We start from the raw sequence: 12,972 nt of genomic DNA, 5'->3' as shown, positions 1-12,972 counted from the left end.
TTGCAAAAATCGCTGAAGTTGGAGACTTTTATCTCCCTCACCAACTTTAATCATCTGCCATCTGAGCAGCAAACCGATCGCTGCAGCTGTACATAGTCCATCGGTAAATAGCCCACCCAATTTACCTACCTCATCCCCATACTGTTTTTATTTATTTACTTTTCTGCTCTTTTGCACACCAGTATCTCTACCTGCTCATGACCATCTGATCATTTATCACTCCAGTGTTAATCTGCAAAATTTTAATTATTCGCCTACCTCCTCATGCCTTTTGCACACAATGTATATAGACTCTCTTTTTTTCTACTGTGTTATTGACTTGTTAATTGTTTAATCCATGTGTAACTCTGTGTTGTCTGTTCACACTGCTATGCTTTATCTTGGCCATGTCACAGTTGTAAATGAGAACTTGTTCTCAACTAGTCTACCTGGTTAAATAAATGTGAAATAAAAAGGACAGGGTGAGTCAGACAGACCAGAGAACAGACTGAAAGGTGTTGATTCCAGTCTGAAACTGTCGTTACGAGAACAGAGGAATTTGACTGACGTCTGGAATCACAGCTGGTATTCTGGTCTGACTGATGATGTCATCAGTGTATTGGCCAATGGATACAGGTTGCGGCTGGGTTGGATTGATGAGGTCATAGGAATGGGACAGAGGTACATGAAGTGAAGAGGACACAAGATATTTGAATCCAGTCTCCCCTTACCGCAGCCCATTCATTGCCGGTCATTAACATCATCTATCAGTGAGCCACCTCATGGCTTGTAAATGGGACTCTCCTTCCCTGTCGTGTATACCCCAGTGACTGAGCACAGAGTCCTCTGTCTAACATCTACTGACTAGACCCATTACTGGTTCTAAGTGAGTCACTCAGATCATGTTGCTGGCAGGACGTTTTATTCCAGTAGCAATTTAAAGGGTCCAACACAACATGGACAGCTCCCTTCAGCAGGATTAGACATGCATTCTGAGCAATCAGGAAGTTGTCATTTGATTACCGGACTCTATGTGATGTGCCAGTCTCAAGATCAGTCTGTCAGTACCCATCTCTTGTTCCATCCTGACCTTCTATGGTCCTTTTATATGAATTGTATAGCCTTATGTCTGTTTTGATGTTACTCCTTTTGTCTCCTACTGTTGATAAACAGACCTTATAATGTATGGTCTGAAACTCTGGGTCAGCTCAGAGAAGGAGAAGCCTGTCTGTCATTCTATTATGATGTTGTTTTAGATTTGACACGGTCGGACAGTGTGATGTGTGATCAGGTGGAACATTTCAATTACAGGGAATAAGGGAGACGGATTAATATAGGGGAAGGAGGGAAGATGGTTGCTTTTAAAGAATGGCAGAGGCTGAGCGGTGTACTATAGGAAGCCTTTCTGCCTCAGTGACCTGACCTTTGACCCAGACCCCCTGGACATTCCATGTGTATCTCTAACCATCAGGTGGACAGGAAATTACTCACAGGAGAGACAGAATAACAGGAAGTTAGAAAAATGACCAGGAATTAAGGGATAAGCTAAGGACCAAAGGCCCTTTTAGAAAACAATTCCCCCACAATCCTTGAAGTAGTTGCAGTTCACTCGATTTTAAGTTGGATACTTATTAGCTGATAATGACTGGCTGAGATACCCTAATGGTGCAGTTTCAAGCAGTAATAAGCAGGTGTTATCCTAATGTTGCAGTAATGTAGTCAGGTTGATGCGAGGGAGAGCTGTGACACACTGGTCTGAACAGGACAAAGGCCGTCGTTAATGCAGAAGCTGGCTTGAGCTTTGATTGGTTCTCTCAAACAGTTTTTTTCCCAGGGGGGTTGAAAAATCTCATTGTTTGGATTTGAAAATCCAACAGTTGTATTGAAAGGGGGCGGGGCTCGTGGGCTGTGTGTTGCTGCCCATGTGGGTGTTTGAGTGAGAAACACAAAGGCGAGCCAATCAGTAAAAAAGCACAGCCCCCTTCATTATCAACTCATCTTGCCTACAACATCATGGAGCCTTCCCAGACTGATGTGAAAAAGACTTTGAGTTAGGTGCCAGCCAGACTAGCAGTAATCAGCAGTTATGACCTCTTGTTGAAAATGACTCAAGCTGAACTGAGGACTTGATTTATTTTTTAGTTGACAGACGCCATAGCTGTTTTATGAGAAGGTACAAACATGTTTAATTCTCATAGTGTTACAAGTGAAATAACAGAACCCAACCTGGCTAGTACTCTCTTTACTGGTGATGCCACCAGAGAGAACAAAATGGAGAGGAAGGAAAGAGAGATAGGGAAGGAGAGAAATATACATTCTAGCTACTCTCATTCAGTCTTATCAGTGTTTCTCTTTTGGCACATGTGGTGTGTTTTGTTTCACACTGCTGAGGCATGACTCAAGGCTGTGTGGGATATGAGGGAGATGGTTGTGAATCGTTATCAGCCACCTGATTCCCTCCCCTTTCTCTCTCAGTGTTGATATTGCTCCTTTGCCGTTACATTCTCTCTCTGGATCCACAAGTGTTCTAGCCGGGAATCCACACTGAATGTCACACAAATGTAGTAAAATGGACACACTTGCTAGCCAACTTCAGTAGCTTTCTCATGGTGTTTTGAGCTCCTTGCACACTGCCATCGTGGAGGAGAGAGACACTAAGCAGGTTTCCATTGACCCAGGTTTATTCGACAAAAGTGTTGCAAAAAATAAAATAATAATCATTGCGCCATCTAATGGAAACGGCAGATATATAAATATTTAAAGATCGAAAACAGTTTTATAAGTTCGACGGGTGGATTTATTTTGTCTAACTTTTTAAAAACAAATTACGATGAAAACGCTGTTTTTAGAAACATGATGATTGACGAATAATTCTAAAGGTACATGAGGGGCACATGATGTCAGGTAGCCTAACTATAAACTCCACTCCACATGTAATTCTAAATGCCTAGTCTACTGCTTGCTAAACACATTTGCTTTGCCTGACAAGGATTGTCCTGACTTTCAAGACTGCCTGAATTGCTTTGCTTTGCTTTTCTGGCTGGCCTGGAAGTTTCACCATCAAATTATTTCAGATCTGCAAGTTTCACAATGGCACGGGGCATTGCGATATGTGAGCACATGAGACATTAGAATGTGGCAAATATAGTCAATTATTGCATTCTATCCATGCTGACTTTCGCGGGCTACCTAGACATTAATAGGTGTCAGGACATATGGGCTGTGGCAATTTATTAATGCACAATTTGCCTAAATGGGCAATGGAAACACTTCAACCACTACATTTTTATTAGACTGTATAGGTTTTTGCTAGGTCTTTTTTTTTATAGGTATGACGTCATTACGTCCAGCTGTTTTTATCGACACACAAGATTGTTACATGGAAAAGCACCATAGCAGGCAATTGTCGCATCTATTTTCTATGCAAACTTTCTAAATGTCGACAAAAACAATCTCTAGATAATTTAATGGAGACAGAGCTAGTGTCTCAGAGGAAGGCTTGTGATAGTCATTTTTGATTTAAAAAAAAAGTCAGGTATTACTTTATGCTCACATAAATACATTTCATTGCCAGTTATCATACAGTATATTGACACAGTTCAGACCAAAATTCCCCTGAACACACATTTAATTGTGTTAGCAACAGCCCCCGAGACATTTGACACTTTCATCAGCGCAGCTGTTTCCATGGCTACTGTAAGTCATTAAATGGGCAGCAATATTCCACTGTGACTCAACTACCAGAGGAAGACCACAATCCTAGCAGCAGGCCCTCTCCAAAGACTTACAGAAGGCCTACATTAACATAGTCTTTAATGGGTTTGAAAGTGTCCCTGCCCCGATCTTGACTTGGTGGAAACTAAAGGGTGGAGTATGTGTGAGCAAGGGTGGAGTATGATGGATAGTTACACAAGCATTCTCCATTTCACTAGGCTGATTCTAGCCTGCTTAATTGTTTGAAGGGGATAAAACATAATAGCCTGGTACAACCAGACTGATCTGGCAAACTGTATATATAAGCTCACCAAATCAGTGTGGTTGTACGAGGCTAAAAATATACAGGAGCTGGCTAATTTTCTCAGAGACTGAACTAAATCGGGTAATTTGGTCATCCAAGGAGGTTTGTTTGTTGTATTTAATTGTTTTGATGGTAAAGCTAAAGCATTGGTATGTATGGTAAAGGACCACATTAAGCCACAGTTATTCTGTTGTTTACCTCTCCATAGCAACACATCACTTGGAGCAGGTTGTCTCAAGTTCTTTTACATTACAATTTCATGTTTTTAACTGTACATTGGTATTTCATATTTTTAAATGTACATACATTATGAAATTAGGTCTCAGTTCTATTGCTAATTTCACCTTTTCCAAAGGAAAACGTAACATCTCTGTTGTTGCCAGTGGCGTGTATTCATGACAGCCAAGGGAAGCCAGGTTTCATAAAAAACAAATGAGTCTCTCTGAGTTTCATAATTTTCCTTAAATTTGCAAGAGGCTGAATGTACTGTATCTCACCGGAGAAAGCATCCGAAACAGTCCACGGTGTCAAGGCATATGAACTAACAGGTTATAGAGCAAACAACCTATTATGGCTTTCCCAGTGATTTTACCCACGCACCGCTAATGGTTGTTGCCAGAAATTGTTCCATTTGCTGGGAAGGGAGAGCTCTGCCTTAATTAATATCCATATTCTAATTGTTAGAGCTGATTAATCCGAGCAGTAAAACAACATCATTTTCTCCAACAAGATTTCCATCACAATCTTAATTAGCTCAAAGTAGTGCCTGCCTGTTGTTGGTGGGTATTTGCGTGAGAACGTTATAAACAAGTGTACTAAGCTCCTTTTGGAGGATGGCTGTTTGTGGTGACCGTTTCCTAATTAGTGTACAGATGGTTACTGACTGTGCTTTATAAACATTCTGTTTTGATTACATCACAGCCAACCACCCCTCTCACAGTCTCCATGCTTCTACAGTGGGGAGAACAAGTATTTGATACACTGACGATTTTGCAGGTTTTCCTACTTACAAAGCATGTAGAGGTCTGAATTTTTATCATAGGTACACATCAACTGTGAGAGACAGAATCTAAAACAAAAATCCAGAAAATCACATTGTATGATTTTTAAGTAATTAATTAGCATTTTATTGCATGCAATAAGTATTTGATCACCTACCAACCAGTAAGAATTCCAGCTCTCACAGACCTGTTAGTTTTTCTTTAAGAAGCTCTCCTGTTCTCCACTCATTACCTGTATTAACTGCACCTGTTTGAACTCATTACCTGTATAAAAGACACCTGTCCACACACTCAATCAAACAGACTCCAACCTCTCCACAACGGCCAAGACCAGACAGTTGTGTAAGGACATCAGGGATAAAATTGTAGACCTGCACAAGGCTGGGATGGGCTACAGGACAATAGGCAAACAGCTTGGTGAGAAGGCAACAACTGTTGGCACAATTATTAGAAAATGGAAGAAGTTCAAGATGACGGTCAATCACCCTCGGTCTGGTGCTCCATGCAAGATCTCACCTCGTGGGGCATCAATGATCATGAGGAAGGTGAGGGATCAGCCCAGAACTACACGGCAGGACCTGGTCAATGACCTGAAGAGAGCTGGGACCACAGTCTCAAAGAAAACCATTAGTAACACACTACGCCGTCATGGATTAAAATCCTGCAACGCACGCAAGGTCCCCCTGCTCAAGCCAGCGCATGTCCAGGCCCGTCTGAAGTTTGCCAATGTCCATCTGGATGATCCAGAGGAGGAATGGGAGAAGGTCATGTGGTCTGATGAGACAAAAATAGAGCTTTTTGGTCTAAACTCCACTCGCCGTGTTTGGAGGAAGAAGAAGGATGAATACAACCCCAAGAACACCATCCCAACCGTGAAGCATGGAGGTGGAAACATCATTCTTTGGGGATGCTTTTCTGCAAAGGGGACAGGACGACTGCACTGTATTGAGGGGAGGATGGATGGGGTCATGTATCGCGAGATCTTGGCCAACAACCTTCTTCCCTCAGTAAGAGCATTGAAGATGGGTCGTGGCTGGGTCTTCCAGCATGACAACGACCCGAAACACACCCCTAAGGAGTGGCTCCGTAAGAAGCATCTCAAGGTCCTGGAGTGGCCTAGCCAGTCTCCAGGCCTGAACCCAATAGAAAATCTTTGGAGGGAGCTGAAAGTCTGTATTGCCCAGTGACAGCCCCGAAACCTGAAGGATCTGGAGAAGGTCTGTATGGAGTAGTGGGCCAAAATCCCTGCTGCAGTGTGTGCAATCCTGGTCAAAAACTACAGGAAACGCATGATCTCTGTAATTGCAAACAAAGGTTTCTATACCAAATATTAAGTTCTGCTTTTCTGGTGTATCAAATACTTATTGCATGCAATCAAATGAATTACTTAAAAATCATACAATGTGATTTTCTAGATTTTTGTTTTAGATTCTGTCTCTCACAGTTGAAGTGTACCTATGATAAAAAATTACAGACCTCTACATGCTTTGTAAGTAGGAAAACCTGCAAAATCGGCAGTGTATCAAATACTTGTTCTCCCCACTGTATGTATACAGCTCGGCTCCACAGCCATTGGGATTCATACACAGTACTTAAACACCCCACCAAGGACACAGAAAAATACAGATGTATCCCAATTTGTCGGTCTGAGAAAGACTCCCCCCCCCCCCCCCCTCCTTTTCCACACACAGTTAGTAATGTTTACATATTTTGCATTACTCATCTCATATGTATATACTGTATTTTATTATATTCTCCTGTATTTTAGTCTATGCCGCTCTGACATTGCTCATCCAAATATTTATATTTTCTTAATTCCATTCCTTTACTGTTGGAGCTAGAAACACAAGCATTTCGCAACACCGGCAATAACATCTGTTAAAAACATGCATGTGAACATGTCGAAGCAGCCGATATGCATCTGTCAGCACATCATATGAACTTGAGACATCTGACGGTATAAATCCACATTACCCATATGTGGCCAATTTTTTTTATAGGGACTATAATACTAATTATAATTGTAGCCCTACATGATTCCTTAGCTATTACACTGTGTTGATTCATAATTAACTTGAATTCAGTTGGTCCTGTACCAACAACGTAGCCAAAGAGATTGTGGGTATAAAGTAAACTTATCAATAAACAATGTGTGATAAAAAAAGAACATAGCCTAAAGGTAAATGTTTGTTATGCTATGTGTCTTGAGTTTTCTGGTGGTCCGGATATCATGAAAAAATCTACCCCAGAATGAAGTGAACACTGCGCCTTTAAAATCAAACCGCGCACCCTAATCCCACGGTCGACTCCACACTATCCACATTCGGATCAAGAGGTTTGCTTTAGTTCAGTGTTTTGCCTACCCACTTGTAATAACTGTTTAATTATAGGCGAGCTAAGTTGGCGTTGTGAGAGGACCACAGTGGAATTTGTTCAGCAACTTGCAGGAAAAGTTTGGAACACATGCACTCGCTACAAAGTTGCAAACAACGTTTTTGAATGGAGGCTTCGGCTGTGAGAGCCATAGTGAAGTTCGGAAAGGGGGCGCAGGCTGGGGTGGTAGGCTATCTGATCTGACGTTATAATCAGACAGTATCCTGTTGCGAGCAGAGTCAGCTGGCTCACCGAGGAGAGGACGGAGCTTATTCTCGCTATTATTCGGATCTTTGTCCATTCCGGAGTAGGCCTAGGTATAATTGCTTCCGCGGGATAGCTGCCACATTACGGGAGAAACTGTACTATAACTTCGGGTTGGGATCTCCACGTCAGAATACCGCGTGACAGTGCTCTCTCTCCGCTGACTGGACTGGACAGTAGACTGCGGTAATATTTTACTTTGGGAGTAACGAGAGTTTGGATTTCATATTTTCGTTTCAATTGTTTACTGTGTTTAACGTTGTTTTTATTGGCTAGCCTACTTTTAAATAAATTGGACAGAACGTTTTTTTGTGAAAGTTGTGGCTCGAACCTTAAATCAGATCATAGTGTATACACATTTTGTAATTCACTTCAAGATGGATAAATATGACGATTTGGATCTTGAGGCAAGTAAGTTTTTAGAAGACCTCAATATGTATGAGGCATCTAGGGACGGGCTGTTCCGAATGAAGAAGGATGCACGGAACAACTCCGACTTTGAAGAAACCAGGAGAGTTTTTGCCTCCAAAATGACAAAAATCCACATACAGAAACAGCAAGAGGAAATTGCCAAAAACAATTTGGTAGTGAGAATGAACGGGGGTCAAAACAGAGCGGCAGACAGCACGTTTTACACCAAAGACAGGCCGCCTATCAATAGCTACAGACCGGCAGGGGAAGCTGCAGCCAAGCCTCCCATACTCTCTGGCCCTTTGCCAGGCACCGCCAGTGGCGCGAGTCAGTACGCGCCCTATGACGCTCTGAAACACCATTCACCCAGTCAACAGTCATACGGCTACGGAAACAATTACGATAACAAGGAGCGTTTTGAGCCGCATTCTTACCACCACGCCTTGAGTCCCACCAGCCCTGGGAACGCACACACACATGCTTCTGGTCACCCTGCCAGTCCCTCGGGCACTTCGGCCTCCTACTCCTCCAGGGGTGGCCAGGCCTCCTCAGGATCCTCCAGCCATGCTGGATCATCAGGCCTTATGTGCAGCCCATCTCAGCAGCCCCCACACCACTCACCATCTCCCCCCTTCTCCGACAGCCTACAGTCTCCGAGCCCCACTAGACTGCACCAGAGCAAGGCTGCCACCCTACTGGTGCAGCAGAGACCCCCCATGTTGGCTGATGCTGGGGCTGCAGCAGACTGGATGCGGAGCTTGGGGCACCCAGACCTGTTGCTCCCTCTGAGTGCCTTCACTGGCGGAGCTGACCTGTACCAGCAGCTGTCTCCCCAACTTGCCACTGTTACACCACCAACAGGCCCTTACTCAGCAGCATCCTCTATGAGCACAAGATCAACAGCCAACAATGGAAATCTAGGCCAGAACGGGCTCCCTCAGAGTCCTGTGGTTCTCACCCCCAGCCCCACCCCTGCTCAAGTGGCTGTCCCAGTCCCACCTGCACCCCCATCTGAGGCAGCCCAGCCCAAAGCCACAGCTGGAGCTTACTTCCCTGCCTCTGCCTCTCCCTCTGGAATCAGTGTCTCTAGAAGCTTTGGCCAGGGTCAAGGTGTAGGCCAGGCGCAGGGCAGGCAAGTGGCCATGGGGGTGGATGTGCCCTCTGGCCTAGACAGCCAGCTGTCCTCTGGTGGTGAGGCATGCCAACCCCAGCCCCAGTCTGAAGCCCCCAGCACCCCCAGAGCTCTCAAACTGCCCAGCCAGACTCTCCATGTCCAGCCGGAGCAGGGGCCGTCTGCCGCCGAGATCAAATTAGAAGCCCTGACCAAGCATCTGGAGAAGGAGATGGACGCCCAGCCCAAGGCAGACTACTTCGGTAAGCTTAGTTTGACATTTTGATCGACCTGGTGTCTCTCTTTAATCAAATTCACTATTTCTCTGTGTGGGTCACTAAGTGCGAAAATGGCCCACTGTTCCAAACTTTTCACCTCCTTCATTTAACCAAATCAAATCAAATTTTATTTGTCACATACACATGGTTAGCAGATGTTAATGCGAGTGTAGCGAAATGCTTGTGCTTCTAGTTCCGACAATGCAGTAATAACCAACAAGTAATCTAACTAACAATTCCAAAACTACTGTCTTGTACACAGTGTAAGGGGATAAAGAATATGTACATAAGGATATATGAATGAGTGATGGTACAGAGCAGCATAGGCAAGATACAGTAGATGGTATCGAGTACAGTATATACATATGAGATGAGTATGTAAACAAAGTGGCATAGTTAAAGTGGCTAGTGATACATGTATTACATAAGGATACAGTCGATGATATAGAGTACAGTATATACGTATGCATATGGGATGAATAATGTAGGGTAAGTAACATTATATAAGGTAGCATTGTTTAAAGTGGCTAGTGATATATTTACATCATTTCCCATCAATTCCCATTATTAAAGTGGCTGGAGTTGAGTCAGTGTCAGTGTGTTGGCAGCAGCCACTCAATGTTAGTGGTGGCTGTTTAACAGTCTGATGGCCTTGAGATAGAAGCTGTTTTTCAGTCTCTCGGTCCCAGCTTTGATGCACCTGTACTGACCTCGCCTTCTGGATGATAGCGGGGTGAACAGGCAGTGGCTCGGGTGGTTGATGTCCTTGATGATCTTTATGGCCTTCCTGTGACATCGGGTGGTGTAGGTGTCCTGGAGGGCAGGTAGTTTGCCCCCGGTGATGCGTTGTGCAGACCTCACTACCCTCTGGAGAGCCTTACGGTTGAGGGCGGAGCAGTTGCCGTACCAGGCGGTGATACAGCCCGCCAGGATGCTCTCGATTGTGCATCTGTAGAAGTTTGTGAGTGCTTTTGGTGACAAGCCGAATTTCTTCAGCCTCCTGAGGTTGAAGAGGCGCTGCTGCGCCTTCTTCACAATGCTGTCTGTGTGAGTGGACCAATTCAGTTTGTCTGTGATGTGTATGCCGAGGAACTTAAAACTTGCTACCCTCTCCACTACTGTTCCATCGATGTGGATAGGGGGGTGTTCCCTCTGCTGTTTCCTGAAGTCCACAATCATCTCCTTAGTTTTGTTGACGTTGAGTGTGAGGTTATTTTCCTGACACCACACTCCGAGGGCCCTCACCTCCTCCCTGTAGGCCGTCTCGTCGTTGTTGGTAATCAAGCCTACCACTGTTGTGTCGTCCGCAAACTTGATGATTGAGTTGGAGGCGTGCGTGGCCACGCAGTCGTGGGTGAACAGGGAGTACAGGAGAGGGCTCAGAACGCACCCTTGTGGGGCCCCAGTGTTGAGGATCAGCGGGGAGGAGATGTTGTTGCCTACCCTCACCACCTGGGGGCGGCCCGTCAGGAAGTCCAGTACCCAGTTGCACAGGGCGGGGTCGAGACCCAGGGTCTCGAGCTTGATGACGAGCTTGGAGGGTACTATGGTGTTGAATGCCGAGCTGTAGTCAATGAACAGCATTCTCACATAGGTATTCCTCTTGTCCAGATGGGTTAGGGCAGTGTGCAGTGTGGTTGCGATTGCGTCGTCTGTGGGCCTATTGGGGCGGTAAGCAAATTGGAGTGGGTCCAGGGTGTCAGGTAGGGTGGAGGTGATATGGTCCTTGACTAGTCTCTCAAAGCACTTCATGATGACGGAAGTGTAGTCATTTAGCTCAGTTACCTTAGCTTTCTTGGGAACAGAAACAATGGTGGCCCTCTTGAAGTATGTGGGAACAGCAGACTGGTATAGGGATTGATTGAATATGTCCGTAAACACACCGGCCAGCTGGTCTGCGCATGCTCTGAGGGCGCGGCTGGGGATGCCGTCTGGGCCTGCAGCCTTGCGAGGGTTAACACGTTTAAATGTCTTACTCACCTCGGCTGCAGTGAAGGAGAGACCGCATGTTTTCGCTGCAGGCCGTGTCAGTGGCACTGTATTGTCCTCAAAGCGGGCAAAAAAGTTATTTAGTCTGCCTGGGAGCAGGACATCCTGGTCCGTGACTGGGCTGGATTTCTTCCTGTAGTCCGTGATTGACTGTAGACCCTGCCACATGCCTCTTGTGTCTGAGCCGTTGAATTGAGATTCTACTTTGTCTCTGTACTGACGCTTAGCTTGTTTGATAGCCTTGCGGAGGGAATAGCTGCACTGTTTGTATTCGGTCATGTTACCAGACACCTTGCCCTGATTAAAAGCAGTGGTTCGCGCTTTCAGTTTCACGCGAATGCTGCCATCAATCCACGGTTTCTGGTTAGGGAATGTTTTAATTGTTGCTATGGGAACGACATCTTCAACGCACGTTCTAATGAACTCGCACACCGAATCAGCGTATTCGTCAATGTTGTTGTCTGACGCAATACGAAACATGTCCCAGTCCACGTGATGGAAGCAGTCTTGGAGTGTGGAGTCAGCTTGGTCGGACCAGCGTTGGACAGACCTCAGCGTGGGAGCCTCTTGTTTTAGTTTCTGTCTGTAGGCAGGGATCAACAAAATGGAGTCGTGGTCAGGGGGCGGGGCAGGGCCTTATATGCGTCGCGGAAGTTAGAGTAACAATGATCCAAGGTCTTTCCACCCCTGGTTGCGCAATCGATATGCTGATAAAATTTAGGGAGTCTTGTTTTCAGATTAGCCTTGTTAAAATCCCCAGCTACAATGAATGCAGCCTCCGGATAAATTGTTTCCAGTTTGCAAAGAGTCAAATAAAGTTCATTCAGAGCCATCGATGTGTCTGCTTGGGGGGGGATATATACGGCTGTGATTATAATCGAAGAGAATTCTCTTGGTAGATAATGTGGTCTACATTTGATTGTGAGGAATTCTAAATCAGGTGAACAGAAGGATTTGAGTTCCTGTATGTTTCTTTCATCACACCATGTCACGTTAGCCATAAGGCATACGCCCCCGCCCCTCTTCTTACCAGAAAGATGTGTGTTTCTGTCTGCGCGATGCATGGAGAAACCCGTTGGCTGCACCGCCTCGGATAGCGTCTCTCCAGTGAGCCACGTTTCCGTGAAGCAAAGAACGTTACAGTCTCTGAGGTCCCTCTGGAATGCTACCCTTGCTCGGATTTCATCAACCTTGTTGTCAAGAGACTGGACATTGGCAAGAAGAATGCTAGGGAGTGGTGCACGGTGTGCCCGTCTCCGGAGTCTGACCAGAAGACCGCCTCGTTTCCCTCTTTTTCAGAGTCGTTTTTTTGGGTCGCTGCATGGGATCCACTCCGTTGTCCTGTTTGTAAGGCAGAACACAGGATCTGCGTCGCGAAAAACATATTCTTGGTCGTACTGATGGTGAGTTGACGCTGATCTTATATTCAGTAGTTCTTCTCGACTGTATGTAATGAAACCTAAGATGACCTGGGGTACTAATGTAAGAAATAACACGTAAAAAAACAAAAAACTGCATAGTTTCCTAGGAACTGTAGGCGAGGCGGCC

At 45.1% G+C, this 12,972-nt stretch overlaps 1 protein-coding gene across 1 annotated transcript in view; it reads left to right on the top strand.

The window, feature by feature from the left end:
- Positions 1-7,313: 7,313 nt before the first annotated feature.
- Positions 7,314-12,972, top strand: part of LOC139390918 (Wilms tumor protein 1-interacting protein-like) — a 34,673-nt gene continuing 29,014 nt past the window's right edge. The window contains exon 1 of the mRNA XM_071138314.1: positions 7,314-9,420. Within this exon, the coding sequence (XP_070994415.1) occupies positions 8,013-9,420 (1,408 nt within the window). The 5' untranslated portion in view covers positions 7,314-8,012. The remainder of the gene's footprint in view (positions 9,421-12,972) is intronic.

Source organism: Oncorhynchus clarkii, chromosome 3 (assembly GCF_045791955.1).
Source record: "Oncorhynchus clarkii lewisi isolate Uvic-CL-2024 chromosome 3, UVic_Ocla_1.0, whole genome shotgun sequence".
NCBI lineage: Eukaryota > Metazoa > Chordata > Actinopteri > Salmoniformes > Salmonidae > Oncorhynchus > Oncorhynchus clarkii.
The sequence above is the reverse complement of the archived record's forward strand: the minus strand, read 5'-3'. Positions and strand labels throughout refer to the sequence as shown.